The sequence below is a fragment of the Cavia porcellus genome, unplaced genomic scaffold (assembly GCF_034190915.1).
Source record: "Cavia porcellus strain 051 isolate PalLab524CR breed Dunkin Hartley unplaced genomic scaffold, mCavPor4.1 scaffold_12, whole genome shotgun sequence".
In the NCBI taxonomy this organism is placed as follows: domain Eukaryota; kingdom Metazoa; phylum Chordata; class Mammalia; order Rodentia; family Caviidae; genus Cavia; species Cavia porcellus.
The window spans coordinates 81,575,907-81,589,925 of NW_026947495.1; the positions used below are offsets into that span (position 1 = coordinate 81,575,907).

Below are 14,019 nucleotides of genomic sequence, written 5' to 3' on the forward strand. Positions count from 1 at the left end.
TACTCCCACCCAGAGTCCCCTTGAGAGCAGGTCAGCGTGATTACACCATACACTCCATGACACGTGTGCCACGCCTGTGTGAGGATTGTTTCCATAACATGGTGTGTGTCACATGTACACACACATGAAGATCAGTCTCCATAATGTGTCTGTCACATGCACACCACTCGTATGTGAGGATTCTTGTTGCATAAAATGGCAGTGCAATAACAAATGACATTTTATTATTCCAAAAATCTTACAATGTCAACATCAATGCTAATAAAAATATATAACGGGACCAGCTGTCGTTCACGGGAAGGGGCTGCTCTGCCAATCAAGCCTTCCGGACATCTCAGGAAAGGTGTTGCTGCATCCCGTCAGACCAGATGAGGCTGGGCTTCTGTGGACAGGCCTGGGAGAACACTGTCCTCACCTTGAGGGGGACTGAGACATTCCCTCCCAGGACTCGAATCCCGGACCTCTGTCACTAGGTGTTAGCAAATCCAAAGAGAGGCCGGCACACATCTAGGTGGAAGAGGAGACTCAAGTTTCCCCTTTGCAGTGTTCATGGTTTAAAAGAGGAAGTCAAATCCTTCTGTGGACCGCAGTCTTTACGTCTGTCTGTAAGGCTTGGGCTCTGTGCGGTGTGGGCTGTGTTCCTGGTCCTGCGGCTTGAACCAGGGCTTTGCACAGAGCTCTGCCCGCAGCCCTTTTGAAAATGTCTGTAGGGTGCGCTTTGCACACAGATGTGCCTTGTGGGCACTGTGCCACCGAGGCTGGCACCATGGACGCACAGCATGTCAGCATCGGGTTGCACACAGAATGACCCTTACAATCCAAGGCACACAAAAAAGATTCTGGCTCAAAGAATATTTTAACAAATCAGGGCTTGCTTTGTACATACATGCCATCATCAAAGGCAAAATCTGGGCTGTTATGTTCAGAGAATAGTTATTTACTTTCACTAATCATCAGTGTGTGTGTGACAGAGATGGGGAGGTGGGGGGCGGAGGAGGAATGATTCACTTTTAGCTTAGGACGGGCTCATCCACGCTCTCATGGGTGGAAGGCTGTCCAGAGCAGCCCGGTTGGGATGTTCAGTCTTCTTAGTAGGGTGAGGAAGCACGTTGCGGGTGGACCCGGTGAGAACCGGAGAGGTTACTGCTGCCCCCAGTGGGTCTCCTGCTGGACGTTTTAGTTGGCGGAGTGTAAACGTGATTCTAAACATACGAACACCTTGGCTATTCCTCTTTTCCTGGGAGCTCAAGCCCCAGCTTACACGGACTGGAGGAAGGACCTGGCGAGGCCGCCGGCAGAGCCCACAGGTCCCGGGAGGCCCAGCCCTGTCCCACATCCCTGTCACATGCAGGTGACCTGCATCAGTCCATCCTCAGGGTCACCCTGGCTGTCGTCCAGCTCCCGGAGGGCACTGTGGCCCTGGCCGGGGCTCCTCTCCTTGGCCCAGTCCTCCCCAGACAGGGATGGTGACAGGGATGAGGGCTGAAGGCCACCCTGGGCGGGGGACCTGCCCTCTTGTGGTGGCTGTGTGCACCCCTTGGAGCCAGGGCTCCCGCTGCAGGCCTGGTTTTGGTTCTCGCCTCTCAGGATCCGGCCTTCACCCTGCAACACAGGTGACAGTGAAGTTAGGACACAGCCATCTGACACAGCGACAAGGGGGCAGGGGTGTGGCCTGGCGGGGGGCCACGTGCTCAGGTGTCCAGGGCTTGGAGCCACTGTGACGCAGGCACGGAGAATTCAGCCTGGTGTGCCCCTCTGCACCAGCAATCCCCTGCCCGCTCTCTGACAGCCTGCTCTGCTCACGGCCACCTGGCCAGGCCCCAGCTCAAGCATTACCCAGGGCTGGCAGTGGCCCTGGGGCAGAGGCAGGGCTAAAAGCCTGGTCTCCGCCAGGGGACTGTGCCACTGTGGACTTCCCTGAGCTCAGAAGGGAGGACGAGCAGCCCCTGTGGGGTCACAGACTCCCAAGTGACCTCGCCGCGTACGGCCTACACAGCAGATGAGACCCCACATGCTGGAGTAGGGCCATGTGCTCTCGGGCACAGATGTGTTTTGTCTTTTTGAGACCGAGGTCTCGCTATGCAGTTCAGGCTGGCCTTGAGCTCACTTTGCAGCCCAGGCTGGTCTCCCAACAATCCTCCTGCCTCAGCCTCCCAAGGGTGGGACTACAGGCGTGCGTCACCACACCCTATCAGTTCACTTCTTGTTGAGCATTCCTAAGTGAACAGCCGCCTGTGGTAGACGTTAGATCACAGGACATTTAGCCCTGCTGCCCTGGAGAATTTCCTACCAAGTACACACACACACTGTATTCTCTTACCCTGTGATACTAAATTTAATAAATACCTCGTGAGCGCTGCTGCTGCTTCTTCCACCCACCCGCATCCCAGGGAGTGACAGCTCTCCCAGCACGCAGTTTGCCTTGTCCTTGGGACTACGCTTCGGCTGGGTCGGTAGCACTCCGACTCTGGGAGGCCGTGGCCATCAGCCGGGTCTGGAGGAAGCCAGGGCTTGTCCAAGTCATGGCACTGGCCCGACCCCTCACTCTTTCCCCACATACAAGAAGACAGATTTGTGCTAAGTGATTGTGTTTCCTGAATAAAACTGTCTTTCAATTACAAAAATAACACATAGAAGACTCGGTAAGCCAGGCATGGTGGCACACACCTGTAACTCCAGGACCCGGAGGCTGAGGCAGGAGGATGGCCGTGAGTTTGAAGCCAGCCCAAACTGCAGAGTGAGACCCTGTCACAAAACAAACACCACCCCCATCCTCACCCCAAAAGAAAAGAAAACCTGGTAAAAAAGCAGAGAAAAAAGCAAAACTCATCTGTATTCCCGTCTCCTGGAAAGTCAGTATTAAAATCTTGATATAGTTTCTCCAGGGCTCTTCTGTAAATGTGCACGTGTTTGCATGCACACGAGGGCAGGGACGCTAAAGCAAAGGCTGGACAGCTCACGCTGGCACTGGGCACACCGTGGACTCCTCTGTGGGCCAGTCCCAGCCGTGTGCGCTCGGCCAGGGAGGGTGCTGGCCCACCGTCTACAGCTTGAGACCCCTCCCCAAAGGGACAGCAGTTTTGTGACCTGGCCGCTTACACCCGGTCACTCACAGCTGTGTGCAGGTGCCCAGTGGCGGCCCCTGCTCAAGTCGCCAGCTGCTCAGTCGCCAGCTTCCTCCCCACTCCCAGCGGTGAGAGTTTAGGTTAGCGATTTGGGCCTGACCAATTCACAAAGGGAGTGGACACTCACCTCCAGGCTCCGGGCCACCGAGCTGCGCAGTGCTGGCCTCTGCAGGAAGACGACCTGCTTCGTAGCCAGGTTCCCGTCCCTGCAGGTAGAGGGCAGCGTCAGCATCTGTGAATCGCGAGCAGCCACCTCGGCTTGCAGGCACCCTGGCCCCCCAAGCTGTTTGCAAAAGACTCCTTGCGCCCCGAACTATTTATGGAATAGGACCACCGCAAGCTGCAGCTGGAGATGGGGAAAATCCTCATTATGAGGGAAAACAACCCACCACGCTCATGTAACTCAGCTTCCTTTGGGGTGCTGGGGACAGAGCCTGGTGCCTGCACGCTGGCAAGCGCCCCACACTGTGCCCTGCCTGTCTTCACCCTCGTCCCCTGCTGGGTTCCGCCACCTGGCATGCATTCCCAGTCTGTGTAGCCAGGGCCTCATCTACGGCCAGCAGTGGCTTCCAGAAAATCCTCAGCAGGCAGCCGGGGCAGGGGCCGGGCTCCCGCAGATCCACGCCTGAGTTGAGGGGTGGGAGGGGACAGGAAATCCAGGCTCTGCACCCCCAAACCCTACAGGTGGAGGGCGGAGGAGACTTCACGAGTGACTTTTGGCTCTCCTCCTCCTGCCCCTCCTCCTCTTTGCTATTCTGACACAGGGACTGACCCCGGCCCCACTGAGCTGCATCCTGGCCTTCAGCATTTTCCTTGGCGGCAGGGTCTCCCTAAAGTGCCCGGTCACTAATCGCCCCAGGGGGATGGAACCTCTCCATCCTCCTGCCTCAGCCTCCAGAGTACAGGATGACAGGCATACCACTCTTAAACCACCCGTCTCACCCCACCTGACCAAGGACTCCAAGTAAGTGAGGCGACAGCAGCCTTGGGGGGCTGCAGGGACTCCCTGCTTTCACCATCTCTAGGATCAAGAGCCAGGCTGAGCTCCCCAAAACCACCTCCCTGGTGCAGGGAGCAGAGCCCCACCGAGCTCCCCGGGATGAGTCCCTCCCCACAATGGTATCCCTCTGAGCCAGAGCGATTGCCTCACAGGCCCTACTGTCCCTGAGGCTGAGGACCCCGTTAGGGCCGGGACCAGGACCGGGACCAGGACCGGGCACATGGAACCACCACCACTGACCAAGCTGCTGCCCGGGCCTTGGGGAGCTCAGGGCGAACCCCCTTCTGATGCTCCTCCAGCCCTCTGTCTGCCTCCAGCCCCGCCCACACCTCTCATGGCCCGCCCTGCATTCTTCCTCCACTGTGAGTCCCCAGCAGCCTCTGTGGGCCGGTTGGGGCCCCTCCTCTTTGCGGGCCTCCGTGGACTCTGTCCAGTGACAGTGCCGCTCCGCATCCCCCTTTCTCGATTTCAACCCCGGGCTGAGCTGGGCTGCAGCCCAGTCTGTGTTTGCTTCAGTGACTCTCCTGGAACCTGCTTTCTTGAGCTGCACACACACTTTTTGTGGCTGTATAATATACTAGGCAGTGATGCACCAAGGGTTTCCTTTACTTCTGAGAACATAGGTTGTTCCTGGCTTCCTGCTGGTTAGGATCCTGCTGTTATAGAAGCTTGCCTGGTCTCCCTCTTATGGGTTACTTCTTAGGAGCAGAGTTATTGGGTAAAGTCAGTTAGTTATTGGCAGGCACTGTAGGTTTGCCTTAGCAAGAAACAAAACAGCAGAAAAATAAGAGACCGAGTGGGCTCCGCGCGGGCAGAGCTGTGCGCATGTTCCCAGGTGGGACCCTGTCACTCCCAGCCATCTCTGCGGCCGCCCAGTGTCCCTGCGGGTGAGGGCAGCGAGACCGGGCTCTGCTTCCCAGGAAACCCCTGGCACCAGGGCCATGGGAATGGCTGTGGCCAGTGTTGCTGAGTAACGACTTTTGTTATGCAAAGAGCCTCCAGGAAACCACAGCCCTGCCCACGGAGCTCTGCTCAGACTCTGCCTGAGTGGTTGCCATCCCACTCGCACCATGGAAAACCCAAGGCCACGATGCCAGGGAGTTCTGAGAATATCGTGTCTATCCCTGAAGTGGGAACAGGAAACGGCTTCTATTTTATTTCTTTTTGAGGAAGGGTCTTGCTATGTAGTCCCGGGCGGCTTTGAACTCACTGTCATCCAGGTTGGCACTAAACTCTGGTGATCCTCCTGCCTCAGCCTCCTGGTACTTTTATTTTCAAACACTCCTGTATCTCCTTCATTGTGTATGACGTGTAATGTGACCCTGGGGACAGCTGTCTCCAGTGCCTGTGGCTGGATGAGCAGCGGGGAGACACTGGGAGAGCAGTGACTACAGAGCCGGGAATCCCTGGGTGCAGCCCGGCTCTGGGGAGCACTAGAGCCCACACTGTGGGTCTCTGGCTCATTCTTCTATTGGGGAGCTTTGGAGAGAAACAAGTCTCTGTCCGTGGTGGCGGTGCCCCTCCACCCCTGCGCCTGCTGGAATGGTCCAGTACCCCCTTCTCTGTCCAGCCTCCAGTTAGTGGACCACGGGGAAGACAGGTCAGAATAAGGGCTGTTGGGGCGGAGCCCGTGAGGGCTAGGGGAGGAGCTGGGGGAGGGGCGGTTCCGGCCCTGCTCAGTAGAGAACCAGAGCCGCCTCAGCCTAGGGCTATCCAAAGATAGGGCTGGGGCGGACTGATTCCTGGACAGACCGGAAAGGCAGCCAGGCTGGCTTGGCGATGCACACAGGTGTTCCCAGCGCTGTGGGAGGCTGAGGCAGGAGGAGTGCAAGTTCTAGCTCCAGCTAAACTTATCGAGACCCTGTTTCAACCCCAAAACTAACAGAAACGGCAGGGACGTAGCTGGTGTGAGGCCCTTGGGGATTAGGAAAGCAGGAATGTCCCCACGGCCCCAGGAGTTTTATGCCAACTTTCGCCTTGACTTCTTGTGGGGAGCAGGATGGCCCCGCTGGCAGCACTGCGGATGACAGGGGAGGAAGGCACCTGGCACCAGCTCCTGCTGAGAGCAGTCACCCTGGGTAGGCAGAGAGGCGGGACTGTGCACCTGATGTTTCCACGGCAACCGGTTCAACCTTGGAGACGCCTAGGCCTAGGGACAGGGATCAGCACCCTGCACCCAGAGATGCACTGGGCACAGGCCAGGGCACCGTGGTGACAGGACGCGTGTGAGTGACAGGCGGGCCCACCGCACAGACCCTGCCAGGAGGCCCACTGAGACCACGCTGTGCCCATGGGGCGAGCTTGGAAAGGAGGGCGTTTGCTCCAGCCCAGGTTCCGGTGGCTCGGGCTCCAACTCGGGCTCATCTTCCAGGCCCAGCACACATCTGTGCGAGGTCCTTATTTCCTTCTGTGGCTTTCTCGTCTTCTCATCCCCAGCTGATTAGGTACCCAGTGCCCGGGCTCAGGGCACCTCGGCTTAGGACAGACTCAGCGACTATGCCAGAATGACAGCCTCCAGCTTTCTAGGGATTCTGGTTCTGCTGAGGGACGGGCCCCCGCCCACCCCCATCACAGCCTGCACCCACTACCCTAACAGCTCTGTGTGGGCAGCACTTTCCCACAGTCACTCACTCAATCAATCAAAATGACAGTCCATGAAGCTTGGTGTTACCGCCTCACACCCCAGAGAGGAGACTGAGGCACACAGAGTTGTCCAAAGCCGCGCCGCCAACACAGTGGAGCAGAGTTGCCATGAGATGAGACCTGTTCAGGTCCAAGGCCGAGCTTGCGGCTCCTCTGGCCTTGGAGAAATTCCTCACTGTCTTCCCCCTTGGCTAAGGTCAGCTGGAATTTCTTTCCTTTAAAGATGACCTGACTGCCAGCAGTGACCCCTGTCTGGACAGGGCAGTGTGACAGTGAGCAGGACAGTACAGTAGGGCGAGAGCAGGCAGGCAGCCGACTGACAGTCGTCTTCACCAACAATCCACCTCGGCAGGTGGCGACACAGACCTCAGACTCCGGTCCACTCAGGCAAAGGGACAGAGGACGGTCAGCGCCGCAGGGGGCCAGGCTGCCTAAGGCCATTTCTGTCCAAATGCGTTTTGCACTCTCAATACTCCAGGCTCCTAGCTGATGTGGAAGCAGGGATCTGCCACTCGGTGCCTCCGCCCTCTGCTCGCCCAGTGCCTGCAGGTCCTTTCCGTGTGACGGCGTCATCTGCGAACATCTCTGCGCACTTTCAAGGGTGCGTTGGTCCCAGAGCTGCCCGCTGAGACAGCACTTTTGAGACCTGATGGACAGCCCCGAACCTGTGCTTTCGTCTTCTGGATCACTTTTCCGCGGTGATGTTCTTGGACCTACTGCAGTGGCTGACAGAGCCTGACACAGCCCCCGGGCAACCGGCAGAGGGACAGAGCCCCAGGTGGCCTGAGGGACAGGCCTGGCCCTGCCATGGGGACAGAGCAGGACTCTTCCCCTTCACGACACCCGCGAACCTTCCGCAAGAGTGATGTGTTTTAGGAGCTGTGACAGCACAGGCCCCAGCCCCTCCAGCCTGTGACCGTGTCCCCTGGGGTGGCCAGAGCTGACCGTGTCCTGCTGGGATCTCTCAGCACTGGCTGCCTGGCTCCAGACCCTGTCTCAGAAGCACCACTGGGTGCCATTTGACAGGGAGCTCCGGGGGGCAGCACTGGGCAGCAGCACGAGGGATCAATTGGGCACCGTGAGGACGGTTTGTGTAGAAGGGGACCCAGGAGTCACCTGGTCTCCCTCACCTCGGTCCCTGGGACTGGGCTGCTATGTGCTGCACCTCCCCAGGGAGCTGGGGCTTGAGTCCAGGTGTGGAGGAGACACGGCCCATATGGATGCATTAACCCACGGATTGTTAGGAAGCAGGCTGCGGGTCACTGTGGGCGTGTTTGTGGGGTGCACCTTGTCCCCGCCGTGCCAATCCCCTCTCTGCTTCCTTCCTGCAAAGAGCTGAGCAGCTATGCCCACCACACCGTTCCCATGACGTCCACCCTGCCTCAGCCTACAGCCACAGAGCCGCCCATCATGAAACTGTAAGCCCAAATAGCGACTTCCTCCTCCAGTCCCCTTTCTCAGGCATCCAGTCACTGATGCAGAGCTGCCCACCACCCTGGGATGCTGACAGGGCTGGGCCACCACTCAGGGATGGCAGGGAGGCGGCAGGGACAGGTGGGCTGTCTGCCTGTCACCCTGATAGCAGTGCCGGTCATTTCCCGGTCCCACAGAGGATGAGAGCACGTCCAGGCCGAGGGGAGGGCAGAGCCGTTACATAGAGGGTTAATTGGCTTCTTTAAAAACTGAGTAACTATGCCAGGTGTGGTGGTGCAGCCTGTAATCCCAGCCCTTGGGAGGCTGAAGCGGGAGGTTCACTGCTGGGCTACTAGAACAGAAAGAAAATAATAGCAGGTAACACACAGGGCGAGAGGTTTTCCTTCCTAGGAAAGTTAGTGCAGGGAGAAAAGGAACCAGAAGTCAGGCGTGAAGCATTGGTGTCGGCGCTAAGGTAGTGTTTGCCATGGTGCAGGCTGCAGGCAAGTCGGTGCCCCAAGGGAAACTGAGGCAGGCACTGTGGAGGCGGAACCGGGCTGCTGCTCCCCACCCAGGGTCCCTGTCCCCAGCCCGCCTGAGTTCTGAGTGCACCTTGAGCAGCGGAGGCCACGCGGTCCTTGGCCTTACCTGTCCTGTCTCAGCACAGGCGTGGGCAGCACGCTGGTCAGCAGCCATCCAAACTCTGCCAGGGTGTGCAGCAGGGGGCCATAGTCTGCCTTCACTGAGGCGCCCTGCGGGACAAGGCGTGGGCTCGTGGGTGGAGGCAGGGGTGACCGGTGGGGGACCGGCTAGAGGGCAGCAGACAGCCCAAGAGAGGACAGCTGCCCCTCCTCCCTGGGGACCTGAGCCCAGGGCCCGAGGGCAGCGAGGTGGAGAAGCTGTCAACCTACTTTCACCTGGAACTTCACTTCTCCCCAAACCCCTCCCTGCCCTTCTTCAGGCTGGTCACCTCTCCTGTCCACTGCAGGCCAGCGAGGCACAGGACAGCCTGCAAGGCCCTAAATCCCATGGTGAAGACACCAGCATCAGCTCGACCATCCCCCCTCCCACCCCTGGGCTGTCCACGGGTGACTACGCAGCAGTGGTGTCTTCTCTGGTGGCAGAGGACAGTGCCAGTGCTCACATCAGGCCAAAGGTGGCTCAGTGAGCCTGGGGGAGGGGGCGGGTGGTCAGTGGAGGACCGAGCAGGACCGGAACTCAGCATTACCCTCACTGCTGGGTCTTGGGCAGGGATTTGGAATCTCCGTGCCGGGGACTGTGCTTGGGGCTGGGGTCCTGAGCTCTCCCGGAACCCGCACAGACAGGAAACGTGTGTTCTCCCGCATCAGGAAGGAGCTGTAGCTCACCAGGGCAAGTCCAGCCCTGACCGTGTGTGGGCAAGGGTGCTGCAGGCTGGGTCCCAGACCCACAGTGTCCCCTCGTGGCTCACCTCGATGACGGTCCACTGCTCCACCACAATGGCGTCGTGTCCCCTCCTGGGAGCTCCCGGAACCCCGGAGCCCTCCTCCTCGTAGATGAAAAACCCCTCCAGAGACTTCGGCAAGGGATCCCCTGCGAGGAAGAGAGGGGGTCAAGGAGGCCATGGCTCGGGTCTTTCTAAAGATCAGGATCAGACTCAGACACCCAAAGAGGAGGCTGGGAGAGGACACCTCATCCAGACATGGGCTCTGCCTGGGCGTGACACCAGCCTCACCCCAAAAGGTTTCTTTCCCTTTAGATGGCAAACCAGGATGTCAGGCTGCCCGTGGGCAGGCAAACACTGCAGGAACAAGACTGCCATGAAGGACACGACTCAGTGAGAGGAGTAGGTGGGAACCCAAGAAGCTCCGCGAGCCACTCTTTAGCTGGAATCAAAGTCTGGTTTCTGTTCTGTGTGAAAATGTTAATTAAATCATTAAGGGAAACAACATAATAAATGTTTAATCTTTAGCCAGAGGTGGCGGCGCACGCTTGTCATCCCAGTGCTCAGGAGGCTGAGGCAGGAGGACCACCTTGGGTTGGAGACCAGGCAGCTACATAGTGAGTTCAGGGCCAGCCTGAACTGCACCATGAGACCCTGTCTCAAAACAAAACCAGCAAGTTCCATCCTTGGAGTTCCAGGTGGGCGGTTACAGTCAGTGGGAGGTAAGGTTTGTAAACAGCAGTTCTTTCTCTGAGATGCACTTTACCTCCAGCCCCCATGAACAGTTTCAGGAAAATCCTAAACTGATGTCATTGTCTGGAGAATTCCTGCAGGAAGGAAGTTTTAGGGGCAGCGGGGCCTCTGGGGCTCTTTCTGGAGTAGCTGACAATTGCCAGCCAGGCCACATGGCATCCATTTGTGGAAACTCTTTTGTCTTCTCTGTCCAACGAGAACATTCTTTCCCATGGTCACGGTGACACATCTTTTATGTAGTACAATGTGACTTCAAAGTTTCTGAGGCTGCGGTTCTCTAAGTAACAAAGGCCCGGGAAGTTGCAGAACCATGTTTTACGCTGAAGAATTACAAAAGACAAACGTAATTTCAATGTACCTTTCGGTTTTAATTTTTATTTGTAGGCTATGAAGTCCTGCTTGTTATGTTAGGCGAGTGTTCAGGCCCTGGGCTGCAGCAGCTGTTAGCCAGCTGTTTGACTTAGGGACACGCGCATGCTGAGCTGCCCAGCCGGCCTCGAGCCTGTGATCCTCTTGGTTTGGCCTAAGAGGACAGACGCCCAACGCCACACTCGCAGAGTGTGAAGTTAAGCGCAAATCATTTCTACCATCTTTTTGTTGACGTCTCTGGTCTTCAGGGTAGGACATCACAGAGAGCAGATAGCTTTTGGTGTGGCTCCGAGGACAGTGACCTTGGGCTGCTGCTGGCCCTGGTTCCCTGCTCTGGGCACAGCCTTCGCCTCCTTTAGACGTGCTTTTTCCTGTGGCTCCAATGACGGAGACAAATCCTGCACCAGCTTTAAGACCATCTGCACCACAAGTCGGTGAGTGTGTCAACAACAACTGGCCAGTGCCACCGTGCCACGCCGTGCTCTCCAGGTTCTGGGACATGGAGGCCACAGGTGCCGTGCCCTGGGCTGCATCCCTGTCCAGGCCTCAGCGTTGCTGGCTGCCTCACCTTGGTGGTGTGAAGGCAGGAATGCATGGCAAATTCACACACAGGGTCAGAGGCCCACTGATGAGAAGCCACGGTGGCAAAGGAGCCGGCCAGCCACGGACACGGGGTGCAGGCCTGGGGCAGGTGGTGTGGTCAGGGCCGCCAGACCAGCTCCATGAGGCTGGTGGGCAGACATGGAGCCCAAAGTTTGTCCTGCTTGCTGTGTGGAAGTGGACCTCAGTCCTCTCACAGATTCTCCCTCCTTGCTGGGCTCTCAGAAGCTTTTGAGGTCTGACCAGGCGCGGAGGCAGGTATCCTTGTGTCTTTGGAACGTCCTCCTCACAGAGGTGACAGCCAGGGAGGGGCCAGGGAAGGCCTGTGGCCAAGTAACCAGGCGGTGCTTAGCAGTTAGCCTTTGAGGTCAGGGGTGAGGTGAGCACAGTGGGCCATTGCCCAGGAACTGTCCCTCTGTTGTCACCTCTGATTGCTGCACGATCAGGGCTTCCCAGCCATGGTGCCTGGGGTCTGTGTACAGAGACCAGGCCTGGCCACACTGAGATGGGGAAGTCCTCCTGCCGACCACCTTGTCCCAGCACCAGGCCCAAGAGGGCATGCTGTGTGGTGACCTAGGACAGAGTGCGGCCTGATCCTTCATCCTGACAGTGTTGGGGCTGAACCCCAACAGCAAAGCCAGCACACCTTTACCCCCAAGACGAGCTCCAGGGCAGGAGAGCGGCTCCTTCAAAACAGATGCGCTGTGTGATGCTTCTCTCAGGACCTGGCACAGATGCTGATGACCCAGGCAAGGCATTGCAGGAATCCCCAGCACGCATGGCACAGACGTGTGTGGTAACGGGTTCTCCTCCAAGTGAAATCCAAGCGCTCGGAGAGACCACAACCCGACACGGCCCCTGCTACTAAGTTTATATGCTGGTGTGGCGGTTCCAAAATGGGTGGTCAGTTTAACACCACCAAACTGCACTGGCGTGGTGCTGAGCGTGGATGGCCCACCTGAGGATGCTGCCAGCCTAAGGAGGAGACCTGGAGAGGAGGAGTAGCCTGTGGGTTCTCCTAAGTGGTGTTTGGAGCCCTTGTCATGCTGGCTCCCCTAATACAAACTCAGCTGCTATCATTGGAGGCACTCAGGACCTCACTGTCACTGAGGGTGGTTTTGGGGGGAGCCTGCTCCTTATTTTGAGCATTGCTTCCTGGCTCCAGAGCAGAACCCCCAACCTGTTGGCACAGCTCCTTCACCCTGCTGGCACAGACTTTCTAGCTTCTACTGCTGACCTTTGGGCCTTCCCAGTGCAGATCCATGAATAGATTTGCGTGAGTCATTGTTGTGGGCTCTAGGCCCCCAGTTGGACTCATGGGAGGCAGTGTCACGGGCTCTAGGTCTTCAGCTGGACTCATGCAGGACACTGCTGTGGGACCCAGGCCCCTGGCTGGATTCTCTAGATCTTTGGGTGTGGACAGATTTCCTGCATTTTCTTTGTATTTGAGTTCTTGGGTGGCCATGATAAATAACACTATAAATTACGCGTCTTATAAATGTTATAGTTCTCCTTGCAACCCCTGACCACGACTGCTGGGAAATGTTTTCATTACACGTACACAATGAAGGTATCAGACACTTTCACTGTGATCATGTGAAAAGTGTGAGTGCGTAGATTTTCCTAGTTTTCAATTCTATGAAAACGCGTGTGGGCGTTGTCAGCGCACGATGGCCACACAGGCATGTGTGTGCTTCACCTGTCTCTCTGTGCATCACGGTCCGGTCAGCTCGAGGCTCTTGACACAGGTGACAAACTCTGTTGACAGCCAGTTCCAGGGCCCACAGCTTAGCCAGGAGCATACTTGTCCCTCTCCCGCCTGCATTCCCACCACCTGCTCCGTCCTGAGGGTCACTGGAGCGGGCAGGGATGAGCCCAGCTCTGGGTGTCCCTCTGTTGTGAAGCTCGGGCTCCTTGGAGGCAACTGCTCAGGTAGGGGCTGTCACCTGGTCTCTGCCACACACCTGCTCTCAACACGCACCTTGGCAGCCCACTCTGCTCGTAACTCTGTGCACTCTCTCTCTCTGGCCCGCAGCAAGAGCAACGTCCCATGTCCCAGGTCCTAAAAGGGACAGGGAGGAGCCGGAGCACAGGCTGGCATGCGATTTGCCATCTCCTGCCTGGTTTCCTCTTAGGAGAAGGGAGCAGTCGCACCGCCACCCAGGGCTGCTTTGGGACGGAGGAGGCTGGGTGCAGGCCCAGGGCGCAGCATCGTGGGGTCCTGATCGTATGCCAGCCCCGGCCGGGCTCTGTGGGTCTCTCCCTGTCCCTGACCTGCCAGGCTGCTGCCAGGGACAGCACCTGGCTGTCAGCGACTGGGACCTGCGGCCTCCTGGGCCAGCACCAGTGACCCCTGCCATGTGGGAGCTGCTGCCTTTCAGGGGCTCCCTCCTGGACTGTGGCCCGTGGGTGAGGCACAGCTGCGATTCTGAAGCTCTCCCAGCCAGGCCACTGGCTCCTCAGCACCCAAGGGTGGGCAGACACCTGCGTCACTCACAGGGCGATCCCCTCGGCACCCGCCAGGAGAGCCTTAAATGACACACCCAAAGCTTACCCACGGACCAGCTGCTCCTGGGGGCCCGGTGACGGTGGCAAGGGTCCGGGGGACACATACACAGAGTCCCTGGCTTATCACAGGCCAGGCCTGTCTTTCATCGACTCCTTCATAGGCTAAGATTCACCAAAGTGAGGAC

The 14,019-nt window shown here is 57.9% G+C and overlaps 1 protein-coding gene across 1 annotated transcript in view; it reads right to left on the reverse strand.

Moving 5' to 3' along the window:
• Nucleotides 1–202: 202 nt before the first annotated feature.
• Rftn2 (raftlin family member 2) overlaps nt 203–14,019 on the reverse strand; it is a 48,285-nt gene continuing 34,468 nt past the window's right edge. The window contains exons 6-9 of the mRNA XM_003463362.5: nt 9,632–9,753; nt 8,830–8,933; nt 3,253–3,331; nt 203–1,602 (exon numbers count right to left, since the gene is read on the reverse strand). Of these exons, the coding sequence (XP_003463410.1) occupies nt 1,342–1,602; nt 3,253–3,331; nt 8,830–8,933; nt 9,632–9,753 (566 nt within the window). The 3' untranslated portion in view covers nt 203–1,341. The remainder of the gene's footprint in view (nt 1,603–3,252; nt 3,332–8,829; nt 8,934–9,631; nt 9,754–14,019) is intronic.